Source organism: Protomyctophum bolini (assembly GCF_963924005.1).
Source record: "Protomyctophum bolini genome assembly, chromosome: 3".
Lineage (NCBI taxonomy): Eukaryota > Metazoa > Chordata > Actinopteri > Myctophiformes > Myctophidae > Protomyctophum > Protomyctophum bolini.
Window position 1 is genome coordinate 21,775,268 of NC_137864.1, and position 16,218 is coordinate 21,791,485.

Consider the following 16,218-nt stretch of genomic DNA (forward strand, 5'->3'; position numbering starts at 1 on the left):
TCCTCCTGACCTGAGAACCTCTGCTCTACTGTACAACGGTCCTGACCTGAACCTCTGCTCTACTGTACAACGGTCCTTCTGACCTGAGAACCTCTGCTCTACTGTACAACGGTCCCTCTGACCTGAGAACCTCTGCTCTACTGTACAACGGTCCCTCTGACCTGAGAACCTCTGCTCTACTGTACAACGGTCCCTCTGACCTGAGAACCTCTGCTCTACTGTACAACGGTCCTGACCTGAACCTCTGCTCTACTGTACAACGGTCCTGACCTGAACCTCTGCTCTACTGTACAACGGTCCTTCTGACCTGAGAACCTCTGCTCTACTGTACAACGGTCCTTCTGACCTGAGAACCTCTGCTCTACTGTACAACGGTCCTTCTGACCTGAGAACCTCTGCTCTACTGTACAACGGTCCTTCTGACCTGAGAACCTCTGCTCTACTGTACAACGGTCCTGACCTGAGAACCTCTGCTCTACTGTACAACGGTCCTTCTGACCTGAGAACCTCTGCTCTACTGTACAACGGTCCCTCTGACCTGAGAACCTCTGCTCTACTGTACAACGGTCCTCTGACCTGAGAACCTCTGCTCTACTGTACAACGGTCCTGACCTGAGAACCTCTGCTCTACTGTACAACGGTCCTTCTGACCTGAGAACCTCTGCTCTACTGTACAACGGTCCTTCTGACCTGAGAACCTCTGCTCTACTGTACAACGGTCCTTCTGACCTGAGAACCTCTGCTCTACTGTACAACGGTCCCTCTGACCTGAGAACCTCTGCTCTACTGTACAACGGTCCCTCTGACCTGAGAACCTCTGCTCTACTGTACAACGGTCCTTCTGACCTGAGAACCTCTGCTCTACTGTACAACGGTCCTGACCTGAGAACCTCTGCTCTACTGTACAACGGTCCCTCTGACCTGAGAACCTCTGCTCTACTGTACAACGGTCCTTCTGACCTGAGAACCTCTGCTCTACTGTACAACGGTCCTTCTGACCTGAGAACCTCTGCTCTACTGTACAACGGTCCTTCTGACCTGAGAACCTCTGCTCTACTGTACAACGGTCCTACTGACCTGAGAACCTCTGCTCTACTGTACAACGGTCCCTCTGACCTGAGAACCTCTGCTCTACTGTACAACGGTCCTACTGACCTGAGAACCTCTGCTCTACTGTACAACGGTCCCTCTGACCTGAGAACCTCTGCTCTACTGTACAACGGTCCTTCTGACCTGAGAACCTCTGCTCTACTGTACAACGGTCCTTCTGACCTGAGAACCTCTGCTCTACTGTACAACGGTCCTTCTGACCTGAGAACCTCTGCTCTACTGTACAACGGTCCTGACCTGAGAACCTCTGCTCTACTGTACAACGGTCCTTCTGACCTGAGAACCTCTGCTCTACTGTACAACGGTCCCTCTGACCTGAGAACCTCTGCTCTACTGTACAACGGTCCTTCCACGTGGATTAGCAGCAGATGGACCCCCTGCGGGGGGGCGGGGCTATTGTTTGGGTGGACCCCTGCTGGGAGGAGACCAGATGAACTGGACCCCTCCACACACACACACACACGCACACACACACACACACACGCACACACACACGCCAGCAATGTTAGATTATTACCATCAGTATTAATGTTGTTTTTAACACAAGTATAATTACAAAAGAAATAAAGAAATACGCAATATAAACATATACTCATGCATGCAGGCCTGTATTTACATTAATACCAAAAGGAAAAGTACTAACATTTCTCAAACTTTCTCAAGAGATTTTAGAAAAAGTTGATCTAGATTATAGCTAATCTACAAACTGAGCTATAAATAAGCTTTCAGAACCAGTGTTACAGCAAATTCTGATTCGATCTTAGGGCCCTTAGCCCTTTTCCCGAAACGTATAGCCACATTTTACTATTTTAAAAACATTTAGCTATCAGCTTGCTATTTGAACCTTTTTTTTTAATGTTTTTCAACATAGTAAAACATGGTAAAGAAGTGTAGTGATAAGGCGTAAGGCGGCGCCCAAGATAATTAAGGCTTATATAGTCTTTTGAATAACACACCGTTTAGATTTAATCCTATTTTAGCCATCTGAAATGGTTTAGTCTTTATGTTTATAGTCTAGTCAGTTGACTAAATATATCAACAGTTTAGTCTTAGTCAACAAAATGAACACCACTCACAACGAGTCTCATTCCATATAAGCTTGTAGATCAGGACTGATGGGAGATTAATCGGCAATTCGGCAAACACATCGGTATCGGCCGATTTTAGTTGTTTTTAGATTAATCGGCATCGGTTCGATTAATCAATCAGACCGATTAATTACCATGTTAATGATGTTTTTATCAAGATGTGATTCACCATGTTAATGATGTTTTTATCAAGATGTGATTCACCATGTTAATGATGTTTTTATCAAGATGTGATTTACCATGTTAATGATGTTTTTATCAAGATGTGATTCACCATGTTAATGATGTTTTTATCAAGATGTGATTCACCATGTTAATGATGTTTTTATCAAGATGTGATTCACCATGTTAATGATGTTTTTATCAAGATGTGATTCACACAGAATGGGGGGACTTTGTTTTCAAATTATTTCCACACAACAGCTCAAAGGTATATTAATGACATAGTAAAATGTTGAAAATGAGTGGTATTCCCCTTTAAATATAAAGGTGTTTAAGTTAAATCCGATCTGGCTTGTCTAAGCCTGCAGTGCAGATACCCTGTTACATGTATTTATAACAGCAATTAATTATATCGGATATCGATATCGGCCAAAATGTCTCATCGGCACATCCCATTACTGAAGTATAAAACGAGGCTTCAGCGGTGCATGCATGCATATTTTGATATAGAAATAAAATGTATATTATGCATAATTGAGTTCAGTCTTTTGACACAATATTTATCAGTTTCTCATTTGGCCCCTTGGGAAAAAATAATTGCCCACCCCTGGTCCTGACGATGACCACAAACAATCCACGTCAGGGTGAGTGGACACGACAGTGGGAACGCTGGACCTTCCCGAAGACTCCTCGCGGCCTAACGAGGCTAACGAGCCGAGACGTAGTGAGACAAAGCTTCAATTAGAGAGGGAGTGGCCGCCGCAACCGAACTTGACCCGCCGAGGAGGTTCTCTTGCACGGCACTATAGAAGCACCATGAGAGAGGAGGAGACAATGGAAATAAAAGAAGTATTATCTTCAAAGACACACTATGTAAACACCCTGTCTGTCTGTCTGTCTGTCTGTCTGTCTGTCTGTCTGTCTGTCTGTCTGTCTGTCTGTCTGTCTGTCTGTCTGTGTGCCTGCCTGCCTGCCTGCCTCACTCACTATCCACATAATTTGAGTTGCTATTAGCTTAACCAGTGGTTCTCAAAGGACCCACAAATTAAATATGTGTTTGGGTTTTAGGACAAGATGATAAATATTAATATACTACTACTGCTGCTGTCAGTAGTAAATAATAAATGATGCCTTCAAGGAAACCATGATGCAAGGCAACCAAGCTGCACATCGGGAGCAATTAGGGGTTCAGTGTCTTGCTCAAGGACACTTCGACACGGACTCTGAGGGAGCCGGGAACCTCGCGGTTTCCATCCGGCCTCAATCCTCAATCCTTCAATCCTGATAGTCCAAAATCGTTATAATTATTATGATGATACTATTTTTGTTTTAGGGAGAGTAGCCGATCAACAACCTCACGACACGTGGTAAAGAGACACTTCTCACTCCAACCATAATGGTAGCACGTTTGACTAATTATTATTTCCACCGAGTGAAACCTTTACAGAATGCATGTTCAAAACAGCCTTTGTTCCAACGGATTCAATTTTATATTGACACAGGCACACTTTTGCATACAGATAAAGTATTAAATCAATCAATCAATACTTTCAACTTTGGCTCTCCATATTGTGAGCATGTCAGTTCAGAGTGCTATAGTATACAGTACTACAGTGCATCTCATAGTGTGGTCCGGGGACCCCGGGGGAACCCCAGGGGTCCTTGAGGGGGTCCGGGTACCCCCCAGGGGTCCTTGAGGGGGTCCCCTGCAGCAAAATCAGTTCGTATCGGTTTAACCACTATCATACTGTATACATCTGCTATGTGGGTGAGATTTGCAGATCTGCTATTCTTTTTCAAAGCGATATTGAACAAAACAAACCTGTCTGGCACCAAATCCTTGTCAGACGAGGAGGGTCTGCATTACTGTGTGGCCAAATAAAGAGAAATATAACTTTGAAAATAGTATTTATTTTGGTGGTCCTTCCTCGACATGAAAACAGTTTGAGAACCTGAGCTGTATTGCTGTACTAGCCTACTGTACTCAGTGTACTGTACTCCTAAAACGATATGGCGGTCGGGAACGATGCACAAAAAACCGAATTTCAACCGACTCTTTCACTTTGTAAATCTGTGATGTGATTCTCAATCTGCATTGTAGATGCCTAATATCCATGCTGAGTACAGACGTCAGACACGTCATTTTAGTTATTATTTTATTTTTAAAGATGTCAGAATATGATTAACCCATCGTTAACGTGTTAAGTCAATCAACAATAAACAATATTTCTTACCTGTTCTCTCTCATAAATATGCTGTAAAATCATGTCTTCTGTTGGATTCAACCACGTGTTGCTGCTAGCACTGGTTACTGTATGCTGAATGCACTACAGACCATGCACGCACGCATGCGCGCGCGCACACACGCACACACACACACCATGTGCTCTGCTGCATGCTGTCTCCACCCATGCACACATTGTCCAATCAGAGCATGAATACCATGATGAAACAGATTCAAGTTACAGTTAAAATATGTCGTTTTTTTATTTTACTCATTCCACACATGTTACTAAATTAAATATTCTGTCATACTCTCTGGTCACTTTGGTCATCAGTGGTTTTCAACCCTTTCCATATCAAGGTCCATTATTTATTCTGCATTTGAGCCACGGACCACCATTTGATGACATTTAGCCTCTCGGACCCAAAATTTAAGAATATTTTGTCCACAATTCCATGTTGTATTGATGTTGGTAGGATAGCTAAACAGGTAAACGATCAAAATAACAATTATTCTACATTCTGTAATTGTGTAGACTTTTTGTTAATTAAGTAATGCAGATGTTTAACAATAATCTAACTCTTGATGTAGCCTAATATGAAACCAAATGGACCCTTTGGTAATGGAGTAGAAGTATACTACAGATTATAGAAAAATGGACATTAGACGTTAAATATAAAATGTAAAAGTATTTTATTTTAAAAGTATTTGAGTACTGTAAATGTTCTGTCGGGTGGAGACCTCATTATGTAAAAAAACGTTTACAATGTACAATTTATCAGACACTCTTAATCCAGAGCGATTTACAGTAAGCAAGAACAACACAAGGTAATAGAGGGTATGCTCGTGCATAAAGTGAATGTCAAATCAAGTGGCAAAGTTAGTGTAAAAATGAGTTTAACGTCGTTTAATACAATCAGATTTTCTGTGTGGATGTATGGGGTTGTCAAGGCCAGAAAGTAGTTTTTGCCACTCAGTAGGCGTTCCTGCATTACTTCCGGTAGAGATTCATCCTGTCAGACAGCCATGATGATGATGATGATGATGACATGCACTGTGGGTGCAGTTGTTATCAGGGCTATAAGCAGAGCCAGACGCTGGCCTTCCCACACACACACACACACACACACACACACACACACACACACACACACACACACACACACACACACACACACACACACACACACTGAACTCTGTCTGTTCTGTCCCCCCCCCCCCCCCCCCCCCCTTTCCAACACCTGACTGCTTCCCAGGACAACACACTTTAAAGGGATATTTCACTGCTGGAAGAAACTTGCAGTCACTCAATGTTAGTATTTGTAGTAGTCTGTGTGTTTGACTATATAAGGTTTGACTGGATTGCTGAATTCCTACAATGCCCATAATGCTTTAGTGCACTTCCCCTCCTTGTGGAGAGGGGGGAGGCTGCATGGAGGTGTGACTTTGTAGTCCAGGAAGGAAGCGAGACCACATTTTCATGACAGGTTTTTGGTCATGAACATGGTGTCATGACTATAAGGAAAGTGTTTCTTGTCCTAAAGACCATTAAACTAAGATCTGGTTGCAAAAGGGGTGACTTTAAGGGAGCGTGTTACATCAAATCTAACTTTATATATGGAGCACATTTTAACATAAGACAACTATAACTATGGACTCATGTAGGTTCAATTAGAATAAATGTATATCTCGTTGTCTCATAGACCTATTACACACACACGTACACACACACACACACACACACACACACACACACACACACACACTCTCTAGCTGGGGGTGGGGATGTGACCTCGTACTGACCCCGAGTTGACCTCTTCTGCAGACAACACAACACACACACACACACACACACACACACACACACACACACACACACACACACACACACACACACACACACACACACACACACACACGTTGAAAACTCCCTTAAAGTCTGTTGAAACTCTCTACATGTCTGGAGTAAAATCCCTACTTGAGTATTACTTACACCTAACTTAACCTGCCTTTTTGGAAACAGGACTGCAGCCTTCAGTGCAAGCTTTGGTGAGAGAAAAGCAAGCCAGGTTCTTCACCAACATACAGCAGCGAAATGGCATGCTTGATGACCCCTTGTGGTATGTTCTTCAATTGCTGAAGAAGGAGAACCACCGTCATGTATTCTCATTTATTTGAGATAATGGAAACACAAGATCATATTGAGAGTGACCGAAGGGACATGATATAAGACGTACCAAGCCATGAATCCAGATCCATCTGTTCTTTATCTAGATGCTCCACTCTATACCAGCACCAGCAGTACACCTTACATTGAAGACTATTTGATATAACCTTTACACGGTTTCGTTTTTTATTATTGTTTGGACCCAATGTTTTATACATTTGTGTCAATAAAGTAACTAACTAACTAACTAACGCCTTCTGCACAGACACTTAAGAATTCAGTGAAGTTATTGTTGCTTTTTTTATATTGTATTTCTTATATTTTGTAGAGACTCTTTCTGGGCACCCGAAGAGCTCCTGCTCTTCACCTCTGCTCTGTTGGTTCTGACATTTCCAAACCCAACAGGTGATTGAAATGAGGTGATTAGTGTCTTGATCATCTCATGAACCTGCTCTGACTGCCCAGACCACAAATGCAGAACACAGTAGATCTCACAATGCAATTGCATGTAATGCCTGGGATTCAAACTCAGGCCTCCTGTGTGAAAGTCCAACATCTTAACCACTAGACCGAAGGGATATCCCTCTGGACTGGGGGAGATATTAGACTTTTGAGGCCATCAGGCAGAGGCTCTGAGCCACTGCTACACATACACCCCCCTCCTACTAACTACATTTGGAAGCCAACCAGTTATGGGCCCTATTTTGCCTTGCCAAAAAATATAATAAACTGCTCATCAGAGCACAGGTCTCTGCCAGGGCAGGTAGGTTATTGTGGGCAAGCATGCATGATTTGAGGCATTTTGTTCAAAAATGGCCACTCGTGCAAACTTTGGAAACCAATCTTAGCCAATCAGGATGGAATTATAAAAAATGTAAAAAATCACCATAGATATTAGTGTGTACCTGCTATGTGTCTAATGTTTGGAACAAAATCTGTAGAATAATTATAAAATAATTGTTTTAGCTAAAAAGAGATTTTGATCAAGAGCTATGGCCACAACGGGAAGAGAGCTATGTATATAAAGGCAACATGTTTAGAAAGAATTGGGTTGCACACAGACAAATACACTCACAGGGGTAGAACATCTCCACCTCCCGGTCTTCCGTCTGGCAGAGATAACAACAAATAAAAGTGGTCCTACTTATGTTATCAATATCAATGAGATACTTATAGTTCCTCCAGTAAGTTTAACCTAATTCTGACATTTTGTGATTGTGATCATGATGCAGGCTCGACTGTGAATGAACTCAAACAATCATATGTTGTCCTCATGGCTGATTTATTTAACAAATGTAATTCATTACAACAACATTTTCACTTCATGTATTCATTTTCAAAATGTGTATCATGTGTATGTCCAAAATTGGTTCAAGCAATGATCACTCGGTGAAATCATTTGCCGGCAGCGCCAGCAGCGCCAGCAGGGCCAGCAGGGCCAGGAGGGCCAGCAGGGCCAGCAGGGCCAGCAGGACCAGCAGGACCAGCAGGACCAGGAGGGCCAGCAGGCCCTGGGGCAGGTGCTGCGGGAGCTGGGGCTGCGGGAGCTGGGGCTGGAGCTGGAAACAGTGCTTGAAGAAGTGCTAACAGTTGCTGTGGGGTCATAAAAACATAAAAAATAAAATAAAAATCACAAACAATTTGTATATGTAGATTAATGAATGACACTAAATGCAACGATCTCAGTCATCTCACAAATGTAATTGTGATGTTGGAAGATTTTTTTTTTTCATCTCACAAACCTCGCTGGAGTTTGAGTCGGATCTTGCAACTCGCAGGTGCTCATCTTCGACCTATGGGAGTAAAAAATAAAAATAAATTGTGCACCTTCAGTGTTGGTTTGGTGATACTGTTCGTACAGTATGTGGAAGACAATTATTGACCTTTTATCATTTCATACTCACAGGAAAGGCCAAAGCGAGGCTCAGGAGGCAGCCAAACAAGAGTGTTATCTTCAGCATGATTTCAGCTGTAAAGTGAAAACAAACAAATGCTATAGTGGTGCAGTAGTTACCTTTTCATATCAAGGTCCATTATTTATTCAGCATTTAAGCCACGGACCACCATTTGATGACATTTAGCCTCTCAGACCCAAAACTAAAGAATATGCTGTATTGATGTTGGTGTAGGAGAGATACAAAAATAACAATTCCTTCTACATTCTCTAATTGTGTAGACTCGTAAATTAAGTAATGCAGATGTTTAGCAATAATAACACTCTCAAGAGTTAAAGATCTATTAGGGCAGAGTTGGTTACCAACTATACATAATTTAGCTGGGGACCACCTGAAAGTTTGGAACCCTCTCAAGGACCACTGGTGGGCCTGGGCCGTGGCTCAGTGGTCCAGGGGCCGTGGCTCAGTGGTCCAGGGGCCGTGGCTCAGTGGTCCAGGCACCGTGGCTGGTAATCCAGTCTGGCAGTGTGCCGCGGACTCAACTCCCTTACTGCATGTCACCCCCCAATCTCTCTCCCCATCTCCTGTCATCCTACTGTCTATCCCTCTATAAAATATATAAAATAAAGGCAAAATCCACAAAAGAACATTAAAAAAGGACCACTGGTTGAAAACCACTGCAATGGTTCTTTTCATGGATATAGCATATAGTTTTCATATATTTTAAAAACCCACATACAAATCATAGCAGATTAACACATTTCCATGACTCCTTATTATAAAAACATAGGCTACATATCAATACACATACTGAAGAAGTTAATTGTTACCTTATTGTAGTCTTCTCTTTAATTTCAGATGTTTGTCAGGACTCAGGACAGCAGTGATATTGTTGAAACCAAGTCATGAGCACTTCTTATATAGTGTTTTAGCCTCTGTCGACAGGTCATTAACAGCTACTGTAATACTGTGTAATACTTAATATTATGAAATCGTTCATCTCCACCTAATACGACAAGGTGAGACAGGTTTATTTGTGTAGCGCATTGCAATAACAAGCTCCTTACACAAAACATCAAGGGCATCAAGAAGGTTCAAAAGGAACATATTTTAAAGGAAGAATGCAAACATAATATAATAGACATAGAATTACAGTGCAATCAGCGCTTTCAAACGTATCAAGATAGTTCATTGTTTTCAAACCTGTTTGTTTAATTGAGGAAGGAAATATAGCATGTTTAATACAATTGTCTTAAATTACAGGGATGACAAATCAGACAAGGGAGTGGCAGGCATTAAGTGCATAACGATTTCTTTCCACTTAAAGCTCTTTACTCTGATAGTAATCATTGCTATAGACTCAGAGTGATCAGTTAGGGGTCCATCTCTCCAGCTCTTTAACCCAGTGGTTCCCAAACTTTTTCATGCAGGACCCCCAAATTGACACTCATTAGCCTGCGGATGCCCATTTGAAAATATATGCCAGAGACCCCCATAAGAGAAGATTTTTACAGCTCTAGCAGTGATTCTCAACCAGTTTAATTTCAGGGACCCCCAGTTTGACATGCATTAGGCTACGGACCCCGGATGTACGTAATGGCATTTATATCTCTGGGACCCCAATTTATATTGTAAAGTCAATGTTATAACTCTGAGAGTGTACAAATGGAACCAAATTACATTTGTACACTCTCAGAGTAACAGAGCTATGGGTCCATTTGGTTCCTAACTATCCATCATAGCTGGGGACATCCTGGAACTCCCTCAAGGACCCCTGGGGGTCCCCGGGCCCCACTTTGGGAACCTCTGCTTTAACACATTCAGGAAGGGAACCCCTTTAACTCTTTCAGCACCACCTGGTGGTCACCAGTTTAGGCTTTGAGTGCCCATTCTCCCATTAAATAAAAATAAATAAATTGTAATTCTATTATGCATGTAATGTGCATGTCATCACCTGTACACCAGATTAGAGGAATTTTCAAAATATGTATAAAAAAACGGCTCTTAAACTTTAAGCATTATGTTACACTTTAGCTGTTGAAAAAATATCGCCATGTCAAATATTGACATGAAAAAGGTTGAGAACCACTGACAGCTGACAAGCTGTCATGATTTAGAAGCCTTTTTTTATTTTTTATTTTAATCAGCCTCAGGTCTAAATGCAGAAAAAAAAAAATCAGGTCAGGGAATCAGATCAAGATACCAATTTGATCCTATCAGGAGAAGGAACCACAAAGATAATTTATAAGATTACATTTGTACAATTTTGTCTGTCCATATTTTAGTTTAAACAATTTCAATTTCACTCTTTATACTGTATGCAGTATGAGATCTATCTCCTATTTGTTAGAATTGCTATCCCGGCCCTGAAAATGTATATTTTCTGTTTATTAAAGACCGGTGGGGAGACCCTGTTAGCAATGATTGCTATATAAAACAATTTATACAAACAAACAAACAAGTGTAGGCTATATTGTAAGTGAAATGAAGACAAAGAAATGTGAGTTCTGTGCTTGCTGACGTTCCAAGGGGAAATAAAAGCCACCATTGTTGAACTGCCTATGAATCATGTGGAGTTTCAACATCCGTCTACTGTTCCCAACACCATGATGACATTAGAGCAGCTGGGCGTTGCTCTTTGATTGTAGACAGCAGGGCCACCTACATGTACTATAATTATGTTATTTCACCATATTACCACCATGAGGATACAATTAAAATGACAATAGCTTTGACCTCTGATTGATTGTATGATGGAATATAATGACAGACAGACTGTCTGTGCGCACGCACACGCACACGCACACACACACACACACACACACACACACACTCACACACACACACACACACACACAGACACACACACACACACACGCACGCACACACACACACACACACACACACACACACACACACACACACACACACACACACACACACACACACACACACACACACACACACACACTTATGGCTATATGCCCTATGTGCTCTGCAAAAAATGCAAATGATGCAAATGACCATGATATGACCTCCTATGATAAATTATTCCTCCTCCATTTATGGAATGAGAACTTCCAAATGTGTGAAAATAAAATGGCATGTTGTATTGTTTAAAGGTATAACGTTAATCCCCGAGGGGAAATTGAGTGCTACAACAGCAACAGGCAGCCACATCACACAGCGCCAAACAAGCAGCAAGTGAACGAATGTCATGTTTTGGATTTTATTTGATTATAATAAGTACTGTTGTACAATGTATACTATAATGTGTATCCTACAGATAAGTATACTATTTCTGCTTTGAATATATGCAGTGAAAGTGAGGTTAGAGAGCAGAAATAAACCACGAGTCACTCTTCATTAGAGAATAGACTGTATTTTGTCTGCCCACATTTCCCCCATGCATGAATTTAGAAACATACCCATAAAGATGTGAAGAGTTTTTAATGTTCTTCACACTGAAGCTTTAGAATATCAGCACTCGGGCCGTTGTTGTGTGGTGTTGACGAATATTATTGTGTTCTCCCGTGTCTGTGTGTGACATCCTGATTTACATTCACATAGTCAACATCTAAAGTATATGGAACACAATTTGTACTGAATGGAATTTGTTAAAACATATATTTATATTTAAGTTATTCATAGCTAAGCTGCAGGGTTTGCCATGACAACAACAACAAACAAAAGTAATCCATAACTCATGTTATCCAATATAATGAAGATAGACGATATGGCAAGTCAACTGATTATACTGTAACTTTTAGTTTGAATATTAGATGAATGTGTATTCTAAACATTTAAGTGATATATGGACACTAAGTGTGAAAATAAAAATACAACAATAGACACCATTGAACTTCCCATGAATCATGCAGAGTTTCAACATCCGTCCAGTTTCACAACACCATGAGATTATAGACCTGGGTGTTGGCCATTTATTGTTGGACATGGACCACCTATCTATTATAATCATTTCACCATATTACCACAATTAGGGATACAATTAAAAGGACAATAGCTTTAATTCGACACCTGATTGCATGGTTGGAATATTCCTTATAAAGCTCACATGCACGATGGACCAGACAGTACAAGATTCACCATCAGATGGTCATCGCGACTCCTATTACTTGTGTCGGTTTGTTGTCCTTATAGCCTACTGAAGGTATGTTTTATTTTCTTCACAGAAGAACATTGTTCATTTTCAAAATCAGCAATATAAGTCATTTAAACTGTTTAGAACGAAAACGTATCCAGAATCGTTGTTTTTGTTATGACAAAAAATTATAATAATGAATGCCTTAATGTTCTTGTTTTAGATATGAAACGGCTTGTTGTCCTGGCTCTGTGCTTCATAGCACTGTGCTCCTCGTTCCCGGTAGGTCACTATACCATGTGTCATGCAGTATCAGTAATCCTGTAATTATTGGGTTTGTAAAAGGCTGAACATGTTGGGCTCAGAGGGAAGCACACTTGGGATTCAATGCGTGGCCAAAAAGCCACTCGGGGCAGGCGTCTCTTCCTGGTTCTTAGCAAGGACTATTAAAAGAGGACAGGAAGCGAAGACCTTAGGGTGGACTCCATGTTAGCTCCCTGGAAGGAAAGAAACATGCGCAATGGGCTATATGCAGCTTCCGCGTTCAGCTTCCTTGGTTTCAATTGCGCATGTTTCTTTCCTTCCAGTGATAAACATGGAGTCCACCGTACGGTCTTCGCTACCTAACCTTATTTAATTAACCTTGGTTTTTAGACAGCTGGTGGATGGAAATGAAGCTCCAGCAACGTGGCAGAATGCCGCGGCGGTCAGATTTGCTCCCCCGTGGAATTCTGCCGTGTATGGTGGAGCATCATTTCCATCCACCAGCTGTCCTAAAAACCAGGAAGAGACGCCTGCCGCTTGCGGCTTTTGGCATCTTGGTGACGCTAAAGTGTGCCTTCGCTGAGAGCGGCATATTTAGTCAGTGGGGGAAAAAAGTTATCAAAGCTTTTACTTTATAAGTAAAAGTATCAATAGGCTACTGCAATATAGAACTGCTCCGTCACAAGTAAAAGTCGGGAATTAAAAATGTACTCGAGTAAAAGTACAAAAGTATTGGCATCAAAACGTACTTAAAGTACTAAAAATATTCATTATGCAGAATGTGCCATTTCAAGTTTTCAACAGCTTTAGAAAATAGCCGATGTACAAGCGCACAATATGCTTGTAGAAAGAACTGAAGATTTGACATACTAACGTGACATTTAATGATTGCTTTGTAAAAAGGCAGGGGAGGAGGTACATGAGCGTGTGAAAAGATCCAGCAGCAGTGACGAGGTCAGTATATATATTCTGATAATACAGTTAATAAATAATAAGGTGTTTAACTCTTGAGTGTTAAATGATTTTTACACCCTGAGAGTTACATTATTGTTAAACATCTGCATTACTTGAGTTTATTTGCACAATTAGAGAATGTAGGAGAATTGTTATTTTTGAACAACGTTTGTTTGCCTGTTATCTCTCTAATGGTACCAACATCAACACAGCATGGAATTGTGGACAACATCCTATCAAACGATAACAAAATATCCTTAAGTTTGGGGTCTGAGAAGCTAAATGTCATGGTGGTCCGTGGCTCAAAATGCCGGAAAAAATAATGGGCCTTGATATGAAAAGGGCTGAAAACCTCTGATATAATATAACTGTATTGTTTGTCTTAAGCAGGATATGAACATGATGATGCAAATGCTGCTGATACGACCTCCTGTGCTACCTCCTGTCCTACCTCCGCTGGGGAAATGAGATGCATGGGGATCAACTTCCAATGAGGAACATTAATGCACCTCTATTTTGTTTTTGGATATATGTATTCACTGTGTGAAAATAAACCAATAAACAGCAAGTGGACAAGGACATGGTTTGAATGTGATGTTTTGGATTATAAATACTATAGCTGGGATTGGCATAATTGACTTTATTCCATTTTGTATAATTATGAAGTGACCTAAAATCGCCCTATGGAGATTTCACTGCAAATAAAATAATACATGAACCTGTGTATTGGCGCCCTCTACTGAAAGTGACGTCAGACTTCGGTGCTCTATAGTTCAGTAGTTCACACATTTGAATTGTATTTTTCAAGGACCCCATAACTGAGAGTGCAGTGAAAATGTGTGTGTGCATTAATTTGTACACTCTCAGAGTTACAGACCTGTAATGGTCTGGTAATGGTAATATTTGTTATGTCCGTGGCCGTGTGTGCGCACATGCGTGTGTGCGCGTGCACGTGCGCGTGTGTGTGTGTGTGTGTGTGTGTGTGTGTGTGTGTGCGACTGCATAAGCTGCCTAATCGCTGAGGATCATGTTGAATAAACATGGGCATTAACAAAAGCACAGTATGTTCTGGTCTCCTGCCACGGGTATCTGACAACCTCTGGAGGAGAGCAGCATCAACTGCATCCTCAACGTTTCTGCTTCCTCTGCTGTGGCTCTCAGCATAATATATCAGAATACTGATTTATTATTGATTTCAGCTGTTACAATTCCAAACATGCAAACATGCCCGCTTTAATTACTTCAGTCTATATTGGTAGCTTAATGACTAGTATTAAATGGTATTGTCTTTTTTTATGTCCAATGTATTTGTTTAAGTTCATACAGTTAACATAAATATAACTACATGCATTTGAACTTAAATAACATTGTTACTTTTCATTTAAATTCCAATAAAGAAATAACTAATAATAATTTGCAAAAATAGCAGAAATAGCAAAAAAGAATATCTAAAAAATTGCAGATCTACAAGCTCAAAATGCGTCGCAGTGTGACACGTTTTGAGCTTGTAGATCTGCTATTTTTTGCTAGAATAGAAGTAGGGCAATAATTATGAAAAAGTTACGGAGGTAAGAGGTATCGCTCTGGAGTGAGTGTAGAAATAGAGTGGCCCTCCCCATCATCAAAGATGCCCACCCACCCCTGCTGTATACGCCATGTCTGTTTGCAGAGGGTGTGTAGATAAGATGTTACAGAACAAACTGGAAAAGAAGGTGATTCTACTGTAATTAAAATTTCTTTTCTTCTTTTAGATATAGAAGGACCAAACATCAGCAAGGTGTTTAGTGCTCTCATAGTGTCTTGGGCTTCCATTTTTCAGCGAGTGGTGTTGGTGTACTGCATTTGATGAAGTTGTAATTCTGTGCCAATGATCTTAGCTGGTAAATTTGTGTGAGGTGTGTACGCACGCGTGGGTGCGTGCGTGTTTTTGCATGTGTGCATGCATGCATGCATGTGATGTGTGCCATGTGTGCATGAGTGTAAATCTCCTGCAAAAATGATCTGTGCCGTTATTAGTCATTTGAACACCCAGCATTCGTACATGTGCCATAATCTGTTGCAAATCTACCAAGGATTATGAACAGGATATGTTTCAAAATGCCACCATTAAAGTGGATTATGTTCCCGCCCGTCTGGATCATGTACAGTTTGTACACAAAGGTTGTGGTGAGTCCAGTCCAGCCACATCTGACATGATGACGTACTGTAACACACTGTGAAGGTCAGAGCTCATATTCTCTAGTTTCTGTCAA

General features: G+C 41.1%; 1 protein-coding gene and 1 long non-coding RNA gene across 2 annotated transcripts; one reads left to right on the top strand and one right to left on the bottom strand.

The window, feature by feature from the left end:
- Window positions 1–8,014: 8,014 nt before the first annotated feature.
- On the bottom strand, window positions 8,015–9,557 carry LOC308313087 (uncharacterized protein). Its single transcript, XM_080759993.1, has 4 exons — window positions 9,477–9,557; window positions 8,656–8,720; window positions 8,494–8,544; window positions 8,015–8,344 (listed from the first exon to the last, which is right to left on the bottom strand). The coding sequence occupies exons 2-4, from the start codon at window positions 8,710–8,712 to the stop codon at window positions 8,147–8,149; spliced, it is 306 nt and encodes a 101-aa protein (XP_080616119.1). The 5' UTR covers window positions 8,713–8,720; window positions 9,477–9,557; the 3' UTR covers window positions 8,015–8,146.
- Window positions 9,558–12,969: 3,412 nt separating this feature from the next.
- LOC308313089 lies at window positions 12,970–14,660 on the top strand. Its single transcript, XR_013963841.1, has 3 exons — window positions 12,970–13,030; window positions 13,916–13,966; window positions 14,357–14,660. It is a non-coding gene; the product is annotated as an uncharacterized lncRNA (long non-coding RNA).
- The last annotated feature ends 1,558 nt before the right edge of the window (window positions 14,661–16,218 follow it).

Coding starts and splice junctions, on each gene's coding strand:
- LOC308313087 (XM_080759993.1), bottom strand. CDS start 8,712: ATGCTGAAGATAACACTCTTGTTTGGCTGCCTCCTGAGCCTCGCTTTG. Junction 8,545..8,655: donor GCCTCGCTTTGGCCTTTCCT/GTGAGTATGAAA, acceptor TTACTCCCATAG/GTCGAAGATGAGCACCTGCG. Junction 8,345..8,493: donor CCGACTCAAACTCCAGCGAG/GTTTGTGAGATG, acceptor ATGACCCCACAG/CAACTGTTAGCACTTCTTCA.